This window comes from Amblyomma maculatum, chromosome 3 (genome assembly GCF_055883805.1).
Source record: "Amblyomma maculatum isolate TAMU_Amacu chromosome 3, ASM5588380v1, whole genome shotgun sequence".
In the NCBI taxonomy this organism is placed as follows: domain Eukaryota; kingdom Metazoa; phylum Arthropoda; class Arachnida; order Ixodida; family Ixodidae; genus Amblyomma; species Amblyomma maculatum.
In genome coordinates this window covers 170,756,547-170,778,437 of record NC_139346.1, presented here as the reverse complement: position 1 = coordinate 170,778,437, position 21,891 = coordinate 170,756,547, and the positions used below count along the sequence as shown (strand labels likewise).

At 45.8% G+C, this 21,891-nt stretch overlaps 1 protein-coding gene across 3 annotated transcripts in view; it reads left to right on the top strand.

Moving 5' to 3' along the window:
* The window catches only part of LOC146196897 (rho guanine nucleotide exchange factor 10-like protein), a 52,416-nt gene that overhangs the window by 24,385 nt on the left and 6,140 nt on the right, over positions 1 to 21,891 (top strand). For all 3 annotated transcript variants that reach the window (XM_084598596.1, XM_084598594.1, XM_084598595.1), the window contains 14 exons: positions 1,272 to 1,346; positions 2,574 to 2,665; positions 3,238 to 3,410; positions 3,582 to 3,694; positions 5,498 to 5,622; positions 5,970 to 6,061; positions 6,916 to 7,028; positions 7,424 to 7,701; positions 8,146 to 8,297; positions 12,590 to 12,735; positions 13,195 to 13,369; positions 16,910 to 17,163; positions 18,126 to 18,342; positions 20,406 to 20,700. In XM_084598596.1, the coding sequence (XP_084454722.1) occupies positions 1,272 to 1,346; positions 2,574 to 2,665; positions 3,238 to 3,410; positions 3,582 to 3,694; positions 5,498 to 5,622; positions 5,970 to 6,061; positions 6,916 to 7,028; positions 7,424 to 7,701; positions 8,146 to 8,297; positions 12,590 to 12,735; positions 13,195 to 13,369; positions 16,910 to 17,163; positions 18,126 to 18,342; positions 20,406 to 20,700 (2,300 nt within the window). The remainder of the gene's footprint in view (positions 1 to 1,271; positions 1,347 to 2,573; positions 2,666 to 3,237; positions 3,411 to 3,581; positions 3,695 to 5,497; positions 5,623 to 5,969; positions 6,062 to 6,915; positions 7,029 to 7,423; positions 7,702 to 8,145; positions 8,298 to 12,589; positions 12,736 to 13,194; positions 13,370 to 16,909; positions 17,164 to 18,125; positions 18,343 to 20,405; positions 20,701 to 21,891) is intronic.

The following is a 21,891-nucleotide window of genomic DNA, read 5'->3' as shown; positions in this document are numbered from 1 at the left end:
TGGGCTTGACCAGACATTTTTGGTATTCTAAGGTTACAGTATATAACTAGTTCTGAAATGAGGTGAACGAAAGGTGGGGCTATGCATTACCCAGAGAACAAGGGAGGGTACAAATATAGGGTCAAACATAAGTCGGAGAACAAAGGAAGGAACAATGGTAGGGTCAAATATAAGCTAGAGAACAAGGGAGGGAGCAAAGATATGGTGAAATATAACCCAGAGAACAAGGAGGGCACTAAGATTGGGTCAAGCATCAGCCAGAGAACAAGGGAGGGAGCAAAGGTAGGGTCAAACATAAGCCAGAGAACAAGGGAGAGAACAAAGATAGGGTCAATATAAGCCAGAGAACAAGGGAGGGAGCAAAGATATGGCCAAATATAACCCAGAGAACAAGGGAGGGCACAAAGATAGGGTCAAACATCAGCCAGAGAGCAAGGCAGGGAGCAAAGGTAGGGTCAAATATAAGCAGAGAACAAGGGAGGGAGCTAAGATAGGGTAAAACATAAGCCAGAGAACAAGGGAGGGAACAAAGATAGGGTCAAACATAAGCCAGAGAACAAGGGAGGGAACAAAGATAGGATCAAACATAAGCCAGAGAACAAGGGAGGGAACAAAGATAGGGTCAAGCATAAGCCAGAGAACAAGGGAGGGAACAAAGAGGGTCAAACATAAGCCAGACAACAAGAGGAGGGAACAAAGATAGGATCAAACATAAACCAGAGAACAAGGGAGGGAACAGTGAATAGAAGACAGGTGCATGAAACAAATATCTGCAAGTGAGTGCAAGCCATTGCAAAACCATGTCTGGTTTTGCCCATGGTTACCTGTGGTTATCACAGTGGTGAAAAAAGAACAAAACAAAGATTCAAGCAAAAGCAACTGCTTTTCTGTTCCGTGGAGCGTTCACAGTGTAAAGGCAAATTTTGTCTCCAACATGTCTACAGCTTGGTACTGATACCTTCATTTCTACAAATTGACTTCAGTGGGACACTTCAGTGACATGAAAGTGTCGAACATAACAACATAACTTGTTTTTTTCTATATCTGCATAGTATTACTTTAACTCTTGCTGGCTTGTTACAGTGAAGGCTTTCCATGATCTGTTCCCCCGCCTTTCGGGGCACTTGTTACAAGCAGGACTGCCCGAAAGTGGTAACTTTGTGGGAAAACTGCAGGGCCTGTTCATTAGCTATTTTTGAACAAGATCTGAGTATTGATTTGGTCGGTTCATAGCGGCTAATTTTATGCTACCTGCGATTCTTGCTTTTCAGGCGTTGGCCGCAGCTTCCTCAACGGTGGACAGCACAGATCACTTCCTTCTGCGGCAAGATGATGTACTTCAGCTGGTGAGTGAGCCATCCGAGATGGAATTAGAATGTGACAGTAATCCGTATACTATGAGTAAAGAAGTTTATTAAAATTATCAACTTTCATTGGTAATTTTTGAAGAAAAGAGAATGAATACTTTTGTTTGCATGCTACTTTTTAGTAACCAGTAGTTCAAAGCAGCTTATTTTTTTACTCTAAATAAGTCCTTTTTATTATACTTGTTAACTTCACCCTATAGCTTTTTGGGGGATTTTGCTCCTGCACATGGGGACGTGTTAGCTTTAATGTGCATTCAAGTTATTGGGGTTACTCTTGAAATAATGCGCCAGAGGGAGCTAGACGCTGAAGTCGCCTTCTAGCTCTGGCATGCCAGCCCTAACCGATAGAGCTCTCTCCCCCAACCCGCGGTGCGAGAAGTCGCCACTGCGGTTAGTTTGGGCCAGAGGGGACAAACACAGAGTTACATACACGCATTATTCTGCCCTAGTACACAACAAAATGCAGCACTCAAAGGCAACTGTTGTAGTGAGTCAACGTCCCACTCGCGTACAGGGGTGATATAAAACTACTGAATGGGGAAGCACACGCAAGGAAGTGAGAGGAGCATTCTGCTCACCTGGCGTGGCTTCGTGCTCACGGCCCGCAGTGGTAAGTGCTTACAATAACTGGGCAACGAAGGTGACGGCAGCAGTCTGCCCGGCGGAAAATAGAACCACGCACGTGCGTAGTCAACCGCCGAAAGACGTGAGAGAATCGCGAGAGGCACATCTTCGACTGGGGAGAGGAGGCCTCTGGGAGGAGACTGGGAGGCAGTGGGGGATGACCAGTGTGCCCTCTCCTCACCAACCTCCCTAACAGTGCGCGTAAATTCGTGTGATAAGTATTTGCGGCCGTTATAATGGGGGCAAGGAATTCATGTGCATCCCCACAAAGTAGACTGTGCATTCAGGTGATACAGAAACATGCATACAGAATAATAAGGAACTCTTTTTCTCTGATATTTAGTGGCAGCTGCCTGTATTCATTGTTTGATGTAGTCTGTTCAACTTCTGTTTATTCTAGTTTTTATATAAGCACCAATTGATGCTTGTTTATTTCTGTTTTGTTTTATGTTGTTTTATGACAAGGGGAAAACCTGTCCCCTCATTTTGTGCAGCTTGGCTCTTGTGATTATGGGCTTGCTTGAGCGCAGACAGGTGATTTTTCCTTTTTCTTTTCTTGTTTATTATTTGTGTCCATTGCAGGAAGTCGACCAGAGCGGGCTCGTTGTCAAGTCGAAAGCGCGTCGCATTTTCCTGCTGAATGACCTTCTTGTCTGTGTCACGGTGACCTCAAGGTAAACTTGTGTATTTTTTTGTTAACACGGCTACAGCATGTCATTGATAACGACTTCTACTCTCGTCTGCTTGTTCGTCAGAGTGTTATCGACGCTGGCCGAGGAGGAATTAATGACTCATGAAAACGTGGGCTGCTGACTCGATGTAATCTCGTAGCACTCCTTGGAGCCAGTAGAAGGTAAATCGAATATTCATCCAGGCAGGCAGAAAGATAATGGCTTATTTTTGTCTTTTGTCAAGTGACATATTCAAAAGCCGCAGGACTACATTCTCTCGGTACAGATCTAAATGTAAGGCTTCATGATACAAGAGTCTCCGCTCAGTTGTTAAAATGTAGCTGTCGAGGCCATGGATTCAGAGCAACAAAGCTTTTGAAAAGCACTTACCCACTAGCATGGCCATTCTTCAGTGAGTATTGCTGACTTCATGTGAGGGGACTCTTTAACTATGATTATGTCCGAGTGACCTCTGCTGGGGCTCAGGCTCAAATTGATTTGTCAGAACCTGGAACTTGCTGCACGGTGCCTGTGTTTGTGTGCTCTGCCATGATATAACTTACACACGCACGCAGGCCATCGGAAGGAGGAGGCCAAGGAGGCAGGGAGCGGCTGAGTCTCAAGTGGGCGGTGCCTCTGCAAGATGTGGACGTGCAAGAGGACGTAGCCCCGGCCACTCGCAACCTCCTCGCCTCCTCCGGGCGGGCACGCAACTCTGCGGGGCGCCTCGTGCCCCTCGGAAACCCTGGTGGGTGTTAGTCTTAGCTGTGCTCAGGCTTTCACATCTGAGACATGGTTTGGCTGCCTTTGTAGAGACAGCTGTTTCATCCTCTGCCTCGCTTCTTCCTTCCTCTTTGGTCCGGACACATCTTGGCTGCAAAATCACCGGCCCTGAGAGTTCTCTTCTTTTTCTGTGCAGAAGGTGCGGGTTCCATGCAAGTGCTCTACGATGAGCTCACCGACCTGGTTCACGACCTGGAAGTTGTGAGCAGGATTGCCGTGCTAGTCAAATCCCTCAGGAGACCCTACTCGGTGAGTGCGTCACGACTGGCACTGCGCAGAGCTTGGCTGTTGACGATTGGGTTCTCGCTCCTGTTTTTGGTGAGCAAGTGTAGCGCCATTCCGGCCATCTGGTACCATCAGCGACAAACTGTCACTTGGAATTTATTGTACTGACACGTCCAGAAATTGTAGGTCATTGTGCCGCACGAGGAAAAGTCCTTATAGAAGGTACCTTTCAGTGAATGAAGCAGTCACTGAAATTTATTAACATAGGCAAAGGAATTTGGTCTTAATATAGTAGCAGTTCATTCTTTTGTTTATGTGCCCGATCTTTAGAGCACCCTGCTAAGGCCCTGTCTTCATTTGCAGTGAAAACATTTTAATATTAATATTAATTGCATTTTCTGTTCAGCTTATAATGCTGAATGCCTGACGATATGAACTTAACATTTGCCAGTGGATAGATCTCAAGTGCTGCTATTGAAGGCTAAGGAATCAATTGGTTGGTTTTCTAGTAGAACTGAATTGTGCTTCGGCAGGGGTTGCATGTTTTGAGATTACCATAGCTGCGTATTGTATGGATCAACCATTCAAATTGCTTGGTACACCATATAGCTCTTTCATTTATACGGTACATTCATAGTGAGACACAGTACAGATAATGGCTAGCTTTCGTAGCTCCAGTATAACCGTAGAATTTCGATGATATGAGCCTGTTATGGTTGCAAAAAGCAAAGATACTCCAATTAAGCCAACAAATGGTACGAGAACATTTGGTTGATTAACAGAACTTTCTCTGCTCAGCTCTGTGGTACTCACGAATGGTCTGCGAGGCACTCTAGGGGCAGGCTAGATGGAAAAAAAAAATAAAAAATTTGAATATTGCAAGAACACTTCCTTGCCAGTAAACATAACCTGCTAGACAGCCTCCCTGCATCTTAAGCTCATTTCTGCAAGGTAGCTTCCCTGCGCCTTGACGTGAATGTTTGGCTTGGGGGGTTTTATGTCCTAAAGAGATTTGGGCTAGGAGAGACAGCGTAATGGAGGGCTCCAGGAATTTTGGACCACTTGGGGTTTTTAACGAGCACTGACATTGCACAGTACACGGGTGCCTGGCTTTTCGCCTCCATCAAAAATCGCCCGTTGCGGCCGGGATTCAATCCCATATCCTTGGGAACACTAGTCAAGTGCCCTAACTACTGCACCACCACGGCGGAGCATGAATATTTGGGGAAGGGGATTTTGTCAGCAATGCTAAGTTCCTTCACATCGGCCTGCGCGCATGTCACATGCCTGCACTACTTATAGACAGTAGGGCTTTTTTTTTTAGCCTCCACCGGCTACACTAGCGTAGAAAAAAAACCTCTGGAGGTATTGGAGATTTGCTACATTGCTGCACCGGTGTAGCTGGTGTGAGTTTAACAAAAAAAAATGGTCCTAGTGTTTAGTACTTGACTGTGTTGCCACAGCTCGTGTGTCTCTATTTGTAGTGGCACAGGAGGTTGTTTGGAGTAACCAAAGTTCTGCTCATTGTACACAGTGTGCTCAGACCAGGGAATCTTGCTAATTCGTGTGAAGTGGGATCATGTCGTCCAAGATTTTGCTGCATTTTACCTCAGCTGTGCAGGGCTGTTGATGTGGCAAACTTCGAAACGGAATAGTACGTTGGATTTAGTTGGCAGGGCCGCTTGAAATATAGTTGCGGGTGCAAGTTGTTTGAGAGGAATTTTTGTCACAAGCCAGTTTTCCTCCTGTCATGACCTCCTGTCGATTTCCCTGTCTGTTCAAGCCATGCCATGTTTTCCTTCATGGCCGCTCCTCTTGCTTTTGCAGGAGATCTCGGTGGAGAGCGTGCAGAGCATGTCGCGCAGTATTCAGGACGCAGTGCGTCAGAAGGATGAAGAGATAACCCTGCTCGACAGCTGCTGCCTTCAACTGGCTCTTCCGCAGAAGTCAAAGTATGGCTTGATTCCACCCTCTCTTGGAGCCTTCTGGTCGTATTGTGTTGTTTCTCAATTGTTCATTCTGAATGGCAGTATTCATTTTAAATCTCAACCATCCTGTCCTGGTTTGTAGTGAAGGTAAATGCTAAGGTATGGTTAAAATAAGGCAGGTGGAGAGTATATTAGTTGCTTTCAGTGCACCTTTGCCTGCCAACTAAACTGTCTGGCAGATCTAGGATTGTTATGGTGAAGTGCCAATGCTTTTTTTTGTATTTTGTAACTGCGAGCGCAGAAGGATAAAGTGAAAGAGAAAAGTAAATAATGTTCTAAAAGGGTTCTGTTTCGACGCCCTGAAAATGCAGGTCCCAGAAAGTACAAGTTAGTTTCCAGCTGTCAAGCCCTGCTGTAAAGAGGGACTGGACGACAGATCTGCGCCTAGCAAAGCTGGCTCTAGGTGAGCAAGGCATTCGTTACCTGCACTGGTCTGTGCTGTTTGGCCGGAAATGCCGTGCCGTGGGGCGCAAACGGCATGTTGTTTTTTACTCCAAGCATTCCTTTACTTTGTTTCCTTTGTATCTTGGAACAAGTGTTTTTAGTCATTACAGGCTGGACCTTTTTTTTGTGTGTAACAGCAGTCACTGACAGTTGCCTTTGGTTGATACGAATGTGGCGTGCAGGTATTGAGCATGTGTTGCTGGTGACGTTGCTGGTGACAGCAGAAAAAAGTTCATTATTACCCCTAATGTGCAAGTCATGTAATTGATTAGCTAGACCCAGCTGTCACTTTGCATGTGCCTGCCTCCCCACTTATAGCAGTGTTTATCATGAGGCGTGCAGTGTAAATAACGATCGACGAACTAGAGTAAGGGTTTCAAGCATGTAGTCCCGTAGCCCTAAAGTTTCCTGTCTTAGGTCCACAAGTGCCATGCCAGTAACATCTGGTTTTCTTTCTATGCATACATTGCACCTCTATTGCTGCAGTAAAGAATACCTAATAAATTGATGGTGTGACAAGAGGGATGGGTTTGTTATTATTTACAGGATGAATGAAGGGGATCAGGGGGGATTGGGTAATGGTCAGTGTTGAGTTAGTGCTAAGGCCTGTATATTGGTAGTCATTGAAATATCTCTGTGCTATTGTCAGCTAGCAGTGAACACGCAAGTGTTATAATGCATAGCTTTCGGCTTTAAAAACCTGAAGTCCTGAAATCATTTGTAAACCACTGTCTAGTCTATCTGTGTGCAAGGCAGGGTTCTCAGTGGCACTGTCATTGTCACACTCGTCATGACCCTTGCCGTTTCTTGCAGACCCCAACAATATGCCAGCTTGGGATGTGCCAGAGCAAGACAAGAGGCCGTCAAGCAAGCTACCTCTCCTCGTCCGACTGACGCCTCTCTACCCGGCCTCTACGCCCACAGAGGTCGCTATCACTACAGTTTTCAGTCTCATGTGCTTGTGAACGTCTGTCCAGTGTGCCTTTCACTGTCCCGTGGCCTGAAACCAACAGTTAAAATTTGATTTTAATTCAGATTTCAGCCTCTCTTCGCACTGTGGGTGGTAGAATTTAGTAACGTCACCACGCCATAGCTTGCAAAATGCTAGAGTGGTTAAAATTTTAGTGCAACGCTTTCTCTTGGCCCTTCGGATGATTACGTAGAGATTTGTTTTCTTACTCATACTATCAAATCAAAAAGGATTCGTATAGAATGCTGATAAGGACAACATGCATACAGGGACAAGTATCTCGTAGCCATGTTTGCTAATGTTTAATGTTTCACCAATGGCACTGGGGATTTTCTCTCTCCATCCTCGCAGGTGAAGTGTGGCTGTTTCTACAGCGTGGCACCGGCCAGCCCAGGCAGCCTGCGGGGCCAGTTCCTCTGGCTGTGCAGCACGGACGGCGTCAACAGCCACCTGGTGATCCTTTCGCTGCAGCACATAGCCCTGCGGTCGGTGGGTGCCTTCGACCTGCCCGAGTCGCGCATTGCCGCCATGGAGGCGGTGCCACCCGCCCCGGACCCCGAGATCAGCCCGCCCCAGCCCCCACCACCGGGCGCAGCCGAAACCGTCTGGATCACCACCGAGACAAAGAGGTTCGGCCACCTTTGCACACCGGACACGCTCTCTCCGAGCCATTGCTGCTCTGCATGTACCTCATAACCTGAGCCACTTTTGTTGTGTCAAACCCCGTAAACAAAACACCAAATTAATCTCCGTTGTCTTTCAACAAGGACTGCAAAAAATACCTTGTGCGAGTCAAACCTCCCTTTCACAATGCCGCCTCCTTGGAAAATTGGCATGCAGTGCATTAGTGGTACCAATTAGCTCTTCTAATTCTGGCTGACACGGTTTTGATGGTTGATTTATTGACATTTCAAGGCACCTCTGCCACCATTTTGAATTGCTGGAGACTGTTTGGCTGTAACTTCAGCTTACGCCTTGCAGCTGGAGAATGCTTGACGAGAATTCTGCCTTGCATTGGCAGGGATTTGTTTGAGTTATGCATGCATCTTCTCTCGTGTTGCTTTTCGTTCCAGACTGATCCTCCTGTTGGCCTCGTCTCCAGACAAGTGGACTGAAGTAGGCAGCACCACAGTGCTGGCACCTGTTACCCAGATATTGTACCATGGTGAACGTGTCTATGTAGCCCTGAGCAACGGTTCCCTCAACATCTACCAGAGGGACACAGGTCAGCAACACCCTCTCTTGATCCTAGGTATCGCATAGGAATGACGGGGCATTAGAATCTCACTACTTGCGTGTAACTTGAGCTGGGCATCCACCATACCTTTTGTTGACAGGCCTGCAGTAGGGGTGCGCGAGTCGAATACGAATCGGACATGTCTGTTATTCAATTTATATTTGTGTTTGTCCCGCACACATACACACGCACACACACGCACACACAGCCCCCACCGGAGTGGCACAGGGGTTACAGCGCTCGAATGCTGTGCCCAAGGATGCGGGGTCGAATCCCGGCCATGGTGGCTGCTTTTCGATGCAGGCTGCATGCTGTGCAATGTTAGTGCATGTTAAAGAACCCCTGGGGGTCAAAATTTCTGGAGAACTCCACTACGGTGTCTCTCTAGTCATTTGGGACTTTAACCCCATAAACCAAACCAAACCATATTTGTGTTCGAAAAACTAATTAATATTCGGAATTTTTCAGATACGTATTCTAAAAAAATCAAGTACAGGAAAAATTTTCAGATTTGCTGCATTTTCATTACATTGTGCACTTCATTGCAATGCTTGAGTGTGCAGTGAAGTATCTTCAGAATGCAACTGCTGTTTTCTAACGAGGGACCTTTTCTTTTGTGAGGGGGGCCTTCCCGACAGTGTGTACAAAGCGAAGCACTTGATGAAACCAAGAAAAAACATAGTTCTTACTCTTCGACTTCATCTCAAATGTAAACAACCATCGTGCAGGTGTTCATCAGATAAAAATTCTAGAGGGCACTTTGAACCACTAAAGTGCAGTGGATCGTAGCCCTCCACTATGGCACCTCTATCTCCCTCTCTTCTTTCACTCCCACCTTCCTGGGCATGGTACAGGTATCCCAGGAGAATTGTGACAGATACTATGCCTTTTCTATCCTGTGAATCAATTTCAAACGCCGCTGATGCCTGCTGTACTAACGTCTCCTAGACAACTGGGTCTGCTGCTGTTTGCTGTGTGGTGCGGCATTCGAAGAAGAGGCAAATGAAAGGCGCTGCACGGACGCCTGGGTCAGCTTCGTATATGCATGAATCATCGCCTGGTGTCCTCATGACCTGTCGTGAGGGTACATCGCGCACAACCAGCATTTCATTGAATGCATCAAAGTTCACCGGCGTTCTATAATTTGTTTACAGGAAAGGAAAGATGCAGTATCTGTCACTCGCGGAATCCCGCTATCATCCTCACGGTAGACAAAGGGAATTATGAAGAGCGTTTCACGATCCGGGATGTGGCGCAGCTGGTAAAGTGCTGGGCTGGGGATCCAAGGGATGGAGGTTTGATTTTTGGTGGAGACAAGATTTATTAATTTATTTTTAACTCTCGCTGTCAAACACGTTACACCTCTGCTGACAACCTTCTGTTGACAACGATGAGGCATTAAAGACTTTTGCCTTAAAATCACTGTGGTGCCAATGGATTTTGTCTGTATCTTCAGGCTTATTCGATAGTATGAGCTTTCGGTTTATTCGGACATTTCTTCTGGTCTCTTGAAGGCTGTATTAACGAGAGTTTATTGTATTCAGCAGCGATATAACAGCTCCCCCGGCTTCATGCTTGTCCTTCTTGTACAAAAAACGGTACGTGGAAACCTGGATGAAATTTACGCCATATTTTTTATGAAGATTAGGTCACACACTCCTGTACAATTCTGGTTTAATTTTATTTGCAGATTCTATGTGAATTTGAGAATAAATAAACAGTGTTAGCTAATTTTCAGTTTTTTTTTTTTCCTCTAATCAAATATTTGATATTTGAAGGCATTTTTTTTCTCATATTCATATTCTATTCATTCGAAAATTTCAAACATTTTTCACACCTTTTGCTTTTAGCAGTGCGGAAAGAAAAAAGAAATATCTTTTTGCACAGCCAAACATTTAACCTTTAATGTTCCACCATTTGCTGAGTGTTGAAGTGCATTGGCAAACTAGGAATAAAGTATGCACAGAGGGTATTTGAGAAGCAATTATGCCATATTTTTTTAACTTTGAATACGCCCATGCTGACTCCGAAATTGAGTACTTGCACTGTGATTTCTGTCTCTCTTGTATACAGAAAGGTATTCAAGTGTCGCTTCTAGGGTTGAAATAAAAATTCAGGAAACCTAATAGATTTGTATATAAGCTCGTTAGTCAGTTTTGAAATTTGTATGATTTTAACTGCATACTCTAGCCCGACCAAACTTTTTCGTGTCTATAACGTTGGACGCTCGCTAATTTGGATGCCGCAGATACTGCAAAGGCAATTCAAACGGGGTCCCTTGGGTGGCAGCGTACAGGTATGATTGGCACAGTAAGGAATCGTCAAGATAGCCCTACTCAGATCGTGAATTATGCAGCAGAGTCAGTAGTGCATATTTTGTGAGCACGCATAGGGAGTTGTGACGACGAGCGGATGTCAGTCAGAGTGTCGCTGGTATTAACGCGATAGCATTAAGGGCCCCGTGTCACAGAAAAGTCGGTGTCGGCGGCGGCAGCCGCCGTCCCGCGTCGTCCGGCGTTGGCCGTGAGCGAAAAATCCCAAAAGCATTAATAAATAAAAACAAGTAGGAAAAATCGCCGACCTGAGAAATCGAACGTGGGCCTCCGGGGTGCGAGACGAGCACGCTAACCACTCCGCCATGCCAGCTAGATGGTTTGAAATGGACAAAGGCGCGTCTATTAATTGCGGTGTTGTCTCAGAAATGTCCCTTAGAGAAGTGTATTGTGGCGTATAATAATAATTATGAGCATGTAAATTACAGAACACGCAGTTAAGCGGGTGGCAAATTACTTTTCCGCTGTACTTCCTCTTCGCTTGGCGTGCACATAGCGCCATCATGCGTGTGGCGCACAGAATAAGATAGACAGGGCATGGCCTCCGAGATCTTCATCGCACCGGCTCGGATCGGCAACGATGTTAGAACAAGTAATTACCAAACAGTCATGCTTTGGACAAGTTAACGAGTGTTGTATCATGTGAACTACGTCTTTGTGTCACTCAAAAGCGCGACAAGTGAATGAGTAGACTGTGCGAACAGGGCGCGATGACGGAGGACGCTTAAGGCGAAGCTTAAGCGTCCTCCAAATTTTTTCTTTCCTCTCTTTACTTTTTTTCCTCGCTTCTTTGGTGCTGCTGAGCTGATGCTTCTGGGCCGTTTTCTTCACTTCCGTCCACGTGGTTTTATCTGTTCCTTCTCCAGGTGCATTAAAACTGTACTCGCCATGCGCTGTTTAGTTGTTATAGTGAGGCCTTCCCGTGCGTAACGTTGCTGTTCGAGATATTGGTGGCATTGTAGTGCTGGAGCTTCACTTCATCGCACCCCGAAAGATGTGGCATGCTCTTCAGATTTTCTAGCAGTTCTGTTTGATGCCGACACTATACACGCAATAAAGCATTGAAGGAAGCATGGAAAGTACCTTTTGTCGCGCTGTTCTCATTTCTAAATCGGGGCACCATTCTTCACTTACTCATCAAATATGTTTATTGGGATGCAAGAAGCTGTTGTTGGCAGCTTTTTGGGGCAATTTGACCATTCGAATTTAGATACTTCAAACTTTTCTCTCGGTCTCTTGAAATTTAAATTAACAAGGTTTTATGGCACTAATAATCTCCTCGATATGACAAAGTATTCCAGTTTACATAATTTCAGGTCCACTTCAGGTCCATAGAACATGCATGTTTTCAGATTCAGAACAGCAAAACAGACTTTTCTACATTTTCATCACAGTGAAATTTTCTTGCTTAGCTCGAAGCAAGCCCAAGGAAAAATGGTATCATGGACTTGACTGCTGAAGCTGGGCACGCACCAAAATGCTCATTGGAATGTGTGTGGGCAAGTGGGCGTCATCCATCTAACAGGCATACAAATGATAACACCGTTGTTATTGGAAAAGAACAGAAGTAAAGTTTTTGCAATTAGTGATCTGAAATGCATAGTGAAGGATTTTGGGCATACTAGATCAACTGTGATGTGAGGAGTTCACTGTTCTATAAGAAATTCGCTTCTTATTTTAAAGAATTCAATTGAGGTTTAACTGTAACGGGAAAACACTGCGGATGGTATTGGTGTGTTGCCATTTCAACCTAACTCACCACACCATGGGTGGCTTCATGTAAAAAAACAAAACAATCCTGTGCACAGACAGCTTCAGGATGTTCTCATCATGTTCAGGCAGGGATGTAGCCACACTGCATTGCCACTGATCACATGCACAGCTTCTAAAGGGGAGGGTGTGTGATTCCTTTTATTTCTCATCGTTTTCTTTCTTTGGTGTGTGCAGGCACCGGTGGTTGGGACCTGAACTCTCCCGGTGTGCTCGTCTTGGGCACAGAGCCCATCACCTCCCTTCTTCCCCTCGGCACCCTGCTGTACTGTGCCTGTGCAGACAAGATCTACGTGCTCGACGCATTTACGTCAGATATACAGGTATGCCCCTTTCCCTTGTCGCTCAATGGTTTCTTGTTCCCTACATGAATATCGCTTTTAAGAAAAGCTTACAAAGGAAAGGGAGCATGAATGCACACATTCCAACAAGGATATGGCTTATTTCTGCTGCCATCAATATGATATGAAAAATTTAGAGAGCTTTAGTGTAGCGCGATCCGTTACTGTGATCCGCTACCACGCGTTCCTCTGCGCATGCCCAGATCTGTTTGACGCCGATAGATGGCGCCACATGCTGAAGGCGGCACAAGATTGGGACCAAGTGCATGTGCACCGCCCACGCGCCGTAGAGGCTCACGGTGGCAGATCGTGGATCATGCTGACTCAGCATGCAACCTTGTTGATTCGCACAACGTCATCATTGACAAAATTGACTGAAACAAAGTTGTGATCATGGACGCAACTGTGTCTGTGAGGCCTAACGGATGGATTGCCTTGCAGAGGACGCATACACTGGACCAAGAGGAAGGCGGCCAAGCCTACCTCATGGCTCACTCGGGCACGGGACTTTGGATCGCACTGAAGAACTCATCACGTATCAGCCTGTATCACACGGAGACCTTCCAGCACTTGCAGGATGTCGATGTCGCCGAAGGCGTCAACCGTTTTCTTTCGGGTGAGAACATGCTGTGTATCCTTCACATCGTCGCTTTTGTAAACCAGCTAAAGCACCTTGATTGCATACAAGATGTGCAGGAACTCAGTGCTTGTATTGCAATGAGAAAATGATTATAGCGCCGGAGCATCGCTACGCGTAACTGATCTAGTACATCATACACTATTTAGGCATACACAGCGACTTTGCAAGTAATGAACACATATGCTCAGAACACCGTGTATCTCAGCGTGTCTTTTAGGCGGGTGCACACTCTGCATGCACTGCAGGATGTTTTGACAGCATTATGGTGCGCTGCTCATCCACTTTATAAAAAAAAAACATGTCGTTAATGCCTTTGTCGGTCTACAGTTGGTCTATGTAAGGACCCTTGCTAGAAATCGTGGATGCCGCGTCCTACGATTGGTATTCAGGAGCATGATGTGCGGATAATTCAAACTAAAGCCTCCTTTCTGGTCATGCTACGGAAGCGCAATGACACGCGCAGAGTGCTCATGTGACCGCATGCAACTTAAATCAGATAGCAGTGGAAGATATTGCAGCTTGAGATGTGACACACCTGAAATTTCAGTCAAGCTTGTACGGTCAAATCTTTGAGATGCATGACTTAGATGATTCAGAGATGTGCAGCTGTCTGTTACATCAACTACCTTATTTACTCAAATGTAACACGAGTTTTTTTCATGATTTTTGACTCTCAAAGTCTACCCTCGCGTTATAATCGAATACTGCAATTCGGTCGGCTAAAGCAATGCTGGGATGCAGCCATATTGAATCTGCCACCACTCTGTGTCGGTTTCCGCGGTTTTACGATGTTATGTTGGCAGCATGGGTACCAGAGTAGCCAAATCAGCCAAATCCCAATCCTTCCAAACTCAAAACGTCTCGTGGGCTCAGAATCATGTCTCCTTGATCACGTGCTTGTCACATCTTTCGCAGTGGTTTAGCATGGTTACTTCTGTTGTTATTGTATTTGGCACGATGGCAATGCGCAGTGCATTGTGCCACGCTTGCCTCAAAAAGGCTATTATGATAGCAGAAGGAACCGGAAATTCTGCAGTAACTCGGCGGCTAGATGTTGCTAATCTACCTTACATGAGTGGCAGATGCAGCGGGAGGTGATTTTTAAATGTGGACCTTGCCGCAAAGACTTCCGAATCGACGAGAGTGAAAAGAAAGACTGGATTTCCGAGAACTCGGCCTCTGGCGAAAACGACGAATGAGCGTTTCTGATTATACTGCAATGGCCATAATGTCTATTAAAGGTACTTTTTCAAGCTCTTTATCTCATGTTACATTCATTTTTATTTTTCCACTGGGCAGCATGGAAAGTCGCCCCTCGCGTTACATTCAAGTAAATACGGTATTTGGCTAGCTAAATCGTTAAAGCAGCAAAAACTGAATATGTCACATATTCAGCATGTTCAAGTTCTGTACTGAGGTAGGTCAAAAAATACAAATTGCGGCCTCTTACATATTATATTGGAGAGATTTTAATTTTAAGTGAGAAAAAGAAAATGTTTGAATTGAACACATCACCCAGGCATTGTTAAGCCCAGCCTGCTTTGCACTGAAGCCATGATGGATGATACGTTGGTGCTAGCCACCATGTGTCACGAGATGTCAAATCCTGTAACCAGGATGCTATAGAGAGAGTAATTGCTTGCCAAATTTAGCTACAGTTTTCCCGCAATTTCGGTAGCAAAGCCTACCAGGTGAGCATTTGGTCAGGTTGGCTTCACCGCATGACAACAGTGTGGGGTAGCAAATGAGTACTGTATTTACAAGATTGTAAGCCGACCCCTTCATTAAAATGAGAAAATTGGGCAGGGGGAGTCCACTTACAATCGAAACCAAAGCATGACACTGTTAATAAGAGCAAGTTAAAAACTATATCAGGGAGGCTACGGCGAATTTGTTTGCTCTACAGCTTTAAGTGCAACATTCAGTTACTGTACGTGCTTTTTTTGGGAAGAATTTTTCTTTTTCTTTTTTAACTTTTACTTCACAGCACAAATTACACCTGCGGGAGTGTCGATAGTTTATGGAAGAGCTGCTATTGAAATCGCGGCGACGCTCGCTTTTTTGCACGTCAGTCACATCGAGTCACGTGACACGGCGGCACTTCCAGAGAGTGTCGATGGCTGATGGAAAGGCCGACACCGATCATTCATTGAGTTCGCGCATTTGTACTTTTGACTTTGCGACCGGCCAATGCTTCGTCATGAGCTCTCCAGTCCAAAAAGCTTCCCAGGTGGTCAAAATTACGGACCTCCGCTACGGTTAAAGATCCCCAGGTGGTCGAAATTACTCAGTAGGCCTCCGCTATGGCTCCTCTTTCTCTCTTTCCACTTTCACTCCCACCTTCCTCCCTTCCCTTATGGCGCGGTTGAGGTGTCCACAGAAAAACAAGTGAGACAGTTACCGCGCCTTTCCCTTCCTATAAATCAATCAATCAATCAATCAAAAAGCATTTGGCGCTTGTTCCGTGCAGCGTTCAAGCAGGCGGCTATTATTTATGCCGAAAAAACAATTGCTTTGTGGGCCGCAAGTTCGAAGCTTCTATACGGGTTATGCGGGAGTAGCGGTGGCAACGAGACAAAAGTTTCAACTGTGATGCCAAACGAAGAGGCTTCCAAGGGATACAGTTGGTATGCTATCTAGAGCCGGAGGCCAAGCTTGCAATATCACCAAAATATGTGATTTGAAGTGGAGACGAGTAGTACAGCCAGGCAATAAATATTCGTTGTCGAGAGCATTCACCGCGGTATGTCTTTGTTTGGGGGGGGGGGGGGACATGCGTTTTGGGGGGTCAACTTAAAATCGTGTAAATACGGTACAAAAGACCAAGGGCCACCCTCAAGTGCACCCAGTGTTCACCTAGTCATGTGGTCAACAGTGCCGGCTTTGCTGGCAAGTTCCCAGGGTGGTGCTGTGAGGCACTGTTTGATATATTAAATGTTCGGCACGCTGCAGTTCAATGCTATAACTGTGCAACTTTCTTGCACATTTACATAGGATTTTCAAAAGGATAACCTGTGTGTTCAGTATAGCCGATAACGTTAAACATCCAAGCTCTACTATTGTCCGAGTGTGATTTGCTGAAAATTACACAAGCGCTGTGCACATAAGCTCAAGATGTCATCATCACCACAATTTCTGGTATGGAAGTGGTATTTGAGACATAGCGTGAGTTTTTTGCAATCAGATAATGATAATTCAGGCTTGAAAAGCACCAATATTGTTTTAAATTTTGCAGAGTTCGAACTAACGGAGGTGTCTTTTACAGTTGTTCTTGACTGCACCATAAACTTGGTTCAGATAAAGTGGTGGCTCAAATTAAAGGCAGTCCGTTGCATTTTTGGATGCATCTGAAGGCTGACTTCTGTCCCTAATTGTGGCAGCATTTCTAGTCCCCATGCTAACTGCTGCCATGTGGTGTTGTTGGCTTTAATCGGTCTCCACTTCTCTTGGAGGGCAAAGTCCATGACTGTTCCTTCTGCATTTCTTCCCTGCATGCTACCATGGATGTGCACACAGCCAAGCAAGGAAGCGTGCGACCAGCGGTGACGGTGACCTCCCTGGTGGCTGGCCCAGGCCTATTGTGGGTTGGCACAAGTGCTGGGGTTGTTCTGACGCTGCCGCTGCCACGCCTCGAGGGTGTGCCCATCCTCGGTGGCCGCACCTACCTGGCTCACCACGGACACCGGGGGCCGGTCACCTTTCTGCTGTGCCTCCAGCCTCGAGTGCACCCCTCACGCCGGTCGTCCAGCAGAGCTCAGCAGCACAACAGGGTCAGTGGATGCCCGGTCTTTCCTCGGTCAGCACACCTTGGCCAGGCAACTACAAGAAAGCACTAACTTTTGAGCAGTAGTCGATTTTAAGAAATTACTCGCAATATTAAGGCAAAAGCCTATTGCCCCATGAGTGTCCATCTGCACGTGTGTTCACAAGAAATGTCACACTTCTTTCAGAGATTCCCGGGGGTACCGCAAAATTCCGATTTACGCATATGCGAAGCTGACCCCGCCGGGCATCCAATCCAGGCGTCCTTGTGATGCCTTTCATTTGGCACTTCCTCAAACGCCGCACCACACAGCACACAGAAGCAGACACAGTAAAGCGGGAATCAAGGCGTTTCAAACAAATTTACAGGAAAGAAAAGGCGAAGTATATGTCACACGTCTTCGTGGGCTCCTGAACTGCGCCATAAGGGAAGGGAGGAAGGTTTGAGAAAAAGAGGTGCCGTGTAAAGGAGGGATACGGACCACCGCCCCATAAAGGCTTTCGCCCAATTGCACTTTAGTGGTGCAAAGTGTCCCCTAGAATTTTTCGCTTGCGACTAGTAAGTATATATTTCTGTGTGCTGGCCTGATGTCTTGCTATATGTTGTCGCTTGCAGGTGACACTCACAGGAACACAAATTCCTGTGCGCAGAACCTGATGCTAGGAGTTGAAACAATGACAGTGTTTGACGGTTTCTTTCTTTTTTTTTTCTTTTTTTCTTCTTTTTTTTTCTTTTTTTTTTACTTTCATCTTTTGTTCTTTTTTCTCTAAAGGGTTTGCTTTTCTTTTTTGTGTTATTTATTTCTTCAGGCCAGGGCACAGTTTGTGTCCCCTCCATTGTACAGGGGTTGGCCACCAATACGTTATCATCATTTCTAATTGTGCCAATTTTTTATGTTACCTTATTCGTTTTGTTTGATAGTGTTTTGTCGTTATGGCTTTGTACTGACACTGGCTAACGCACTCACAGGGCTCAATTGCACCTGAAGAGGCAGGCACAGAGCAGCTAGCGGAGGAGGGCGAAGAGGAAGAAGAAGAGCTGGGCAAAGTGGTCAAGGAGGGGGAAGGGGTAGAGGCTGCAGCCGAGGAGGTGGAGCTGGACACAGCCAGCACCAGTGGCGTGCCCAAGCAGAAGTCTGACTCGGTGCTTCCCTCGACGCCGGCCAGCCACAAGCTGGGGACAAGGGGTGAGCTGCATGCAAGGTTGTTTGTCGCATGAATATGCATGGATGAGAAGAGCAGAGATGTTTGGCTTCTTTTTCTCAGAGGTACAGTACTCCGGTTGAGCAGTGTCCACCAGTGGTATGATAGAGGAATGCGTAATAGTCCTGTTCATTGCCAAAGTGGTGTGGTGCATGTGCATTGCACTTTATGAACTAGTAATTCTAATGCTGGTGCTTCTTGGTTGAAAATTTGTGTGCCACTCCTTTAAAGAAACTGGACTAACACTGGAATGAACATCACACTTGGACAATTGGTTGTCTAAATACGTTATTGGTTCTGGCTTGTTAATTTTGTTGCTTTGAAACAGTGCTCACAGAGGTTCTTTTTAGAAGTATGAATTCCATCGCTATGCCTAACTTTTTCTTCGCTTTTTTCTGTGCTGAAATTTAACCGTGTACAATAAGGAAAGCAAGTAATTGCAGTCACCATCCGATTTTTTGGTCCCTAAAGGGGCCGAAAAAGTGTCCGGAAAACTGAGCAGCTCCAAAAAATAAAATTGAGAATAAAAACATCACCCTATTTACCGAGTGGCTTGGAAAACTGGCCAATCTGTTTCTGCATCAATCTCCTCATTCTCACAGCCGGTCTCCTACTCGGTGCGGTGACAGCGGGGAAAGCCATATGTGCAACAGTCAGAGTGGCGCAATGTAGAAACAGAAAGAGGCACAGGACATTGGCAGAATAGTTCGGGTGGAGCTTCGCTGTTCCCACATGGCTCTACGTCAGCAGTTTTTTTTCTTTTTTTCTCTAATATAAAAAAAAAAAAAGCGCCGGCTCTTTCTGCGGGAGCGGTGGAAGTCGGCTGCTGTACGCAGTGGTTAAAAGGAAGAAACAACACTGTCTTGCGAGCTCCAGCAGCCGCCTGGAGTTGGAAAGCGTTTGCATCTCAGCTTCAGTAGCAAAAGAAACACCGCATCAAAACAAATCTGTGCGAATATAGCAAGCCAGTGCTAAAGCGTAGAAAGATTGCGCAACCATTAATATTATTCTTGGCAATAAGTGATATTGAAGAAACCTGGGAACGTAATGAACTTTGTCATCACTGAACGAATAGTTTTTCACAACTAGCAAGATAGATTTTGATACAGCCATTCAGAAATCAAGTTAACAAGACCGACTGAAACAATATTTCACGCAAAGCTCTCGCTGAGGTCATGTTTAGTTCAGCCGCACAGTGTATTTCAGAGTAAATTAAAACCAGCTTCTGTTGTCAGTTGGCAGGGGGAGTTTTTTGGTGCACTGTTCAAGCGCGATTCCTTCTTTTTTTTTTTTTTTTTTTTTTTTTTACTCTATGCTTGCGCATCGCAGCCGGCAGTAAGAATAATCAGGCGTCCGAAAAATCTGTCGGCAACTGTGTGTGAAGAAGTGGGCAGATCTTGTTTTGATTCCTTGGGCTCGTGTTTCACTGCCACAGAAAAAAATGTATGTCATCTGGACTAGGCATTTTAACGAAACATTTATTCTCCCTCCTTCTTTCTCAATGTAATTGACATCTGACATGGATGAAACTGCGTAATTTTTGGCAAGGATCAGTTGTATAGTGCATTTTGGCCTGAAACATGATACAGTGTCTGCGCTGTTGAGGCCTTAGTGTCTCCATTGCAAATGTGGAAAATAAATTGAAAGCTTTGAAGCTGGCATAGTGCTCGTATTGGAAGGTGCCCTCTGCTCCTCAGCTTCAGAAGTACAAACAAGACTTGTCAATTTTTTTTTTTTTTTTTTTCTTATGAGAATGCGCTTCATGGCAGGCAGTGTGGTGTGGCCATCTGTTCACACAGGCTAGCGTAACAAAAGCCCACGTGACCGGTGGAAAGAGGCATTCTGCTTTCGTTTGTCTTCTCTGGTTGGTCAAGCTGTTCGCCACTTTTTTGAATGAGCTGGAAGCATGACATGGAAAAAATGATGATGTCATGGGCATTTCATGGTGTTGAAAGTGGAGGCAGGCAATAAGGGGTGTTTAAGCTGTTGCACCATTGTGGTGCCAAGTTGTTAGAACCTCTTTCTAATGCTATTCCTGCATTCTCAGCCCTGCGCCGCACAGCCACGGAGAATGTGCACATGTCAGGAGCCAAGACGCTTCCACGCGGCCTGTCTCTGTGCGCGCGGGGCAGTGCTGGCAGCAGTGGCCTGACACTGAGCAGCGCGGGTGGCGTCAGCACTGACAGCGGCAATGACAGTGGCAGCAGCCCCGAGGCGAGCCGCAGCGAGGTGTACGGCCTGTATGCCGACCTTATGAATGTGCAGGACTACGAGAGCCACGAGCAGCTCAACCGCAGTGACCCCGAGCTCATGCATTTCCACTTTGCCACCCTGGGCCGCAGGTGAGACAGGGTGATGGCATGTTTAGAACTGGGATGATTTTTTGCATTATTTGCTAACCTCCTTAAGTTTGAGCTTAAAAGCTTGAGCCTGCACTTATGGCTCTTGATGTAAATCCAGGCATGTTCCCTCTAACTTTCTTTTTCTTTCTCTCTTTTCTCGTACATATATTGATTTGACAGTGTCGCCCGAAAAAAGATATTCAGAATGAGATATGTAAAAAGGACAGTGAGATTTTGGGGGAGGGCTAAGCAGTGTGTTCCAGAGACCTGTCGCACACAGCTTACTGTGATGATGTTGCTTTTCTAGGGCTTGTCTTGGACTGCGGGCAACTTTTATAGCACCAGTTAACAATATATATCTCTGCTTTATTGATTGTTCTGATTTTTTCCAACATCGCAACTGTTCAGCAGCTTGGCAGAGAAGGCTTAAAGCATCAAGTACAGCTGCGTTGCGATGGCAGCAGTGACTGGGCCTGCATGTAGAGCTTAAAAAACCATTCCTTGTATGATTTGAACAGTTGTTGTGTAGGCTTCGCAAAGGTATTCCTTATGTATTGCCCCATAAATTGGCTGCAAATATCAGTCAGGCCCCGTGTTCTTGGCCCTCAGCGAGAATTTGACTCCAAATATACCCCCTCCATCCCATGCCACCACCTTTTTGAGGATGGCATTACAGTGCATGCACCTCACAGCAGAGAATTACTAACATTGCCATCCCAACGCCAGCAGTTGGGGGCAAAGGGAGACCAGAGCAGATGAAACTGTGCTTCATCCTGCCTTCTACACTTGTGCCTGCTGATTAGTGGCAAACCAAACTGCTAATGGCCCTGTAGTTTTGGGTCCCGTCACGCACATATTTGCGCTCTGAAGGTTGCCAGGCATTTGGCCTCAAAGCACCTACCGCTAGTAGTCTTGAAAAATGACTGAAAGCGTTGTGCAAGCAGGATAAACAGCACATTTTGAATTTTCATTACGGAATTAGTTTGTTAAGAAAACTAAAATGTGTATGTATTTGCACAGCTGGTGGTAATCGAAGAGCCAGCAGTGTACTAACAGCACTCTGTGGCTGTAGCTGGTGTGTTCATAGTATTCGTGGTGGCGTGGGAGTGTGTTCAGAACATCTGCAGTTCTACACATTGGGCGCAGTGCGCTTCAGCCAACGTATTTTTCCAATTCATATCATTCCTAACT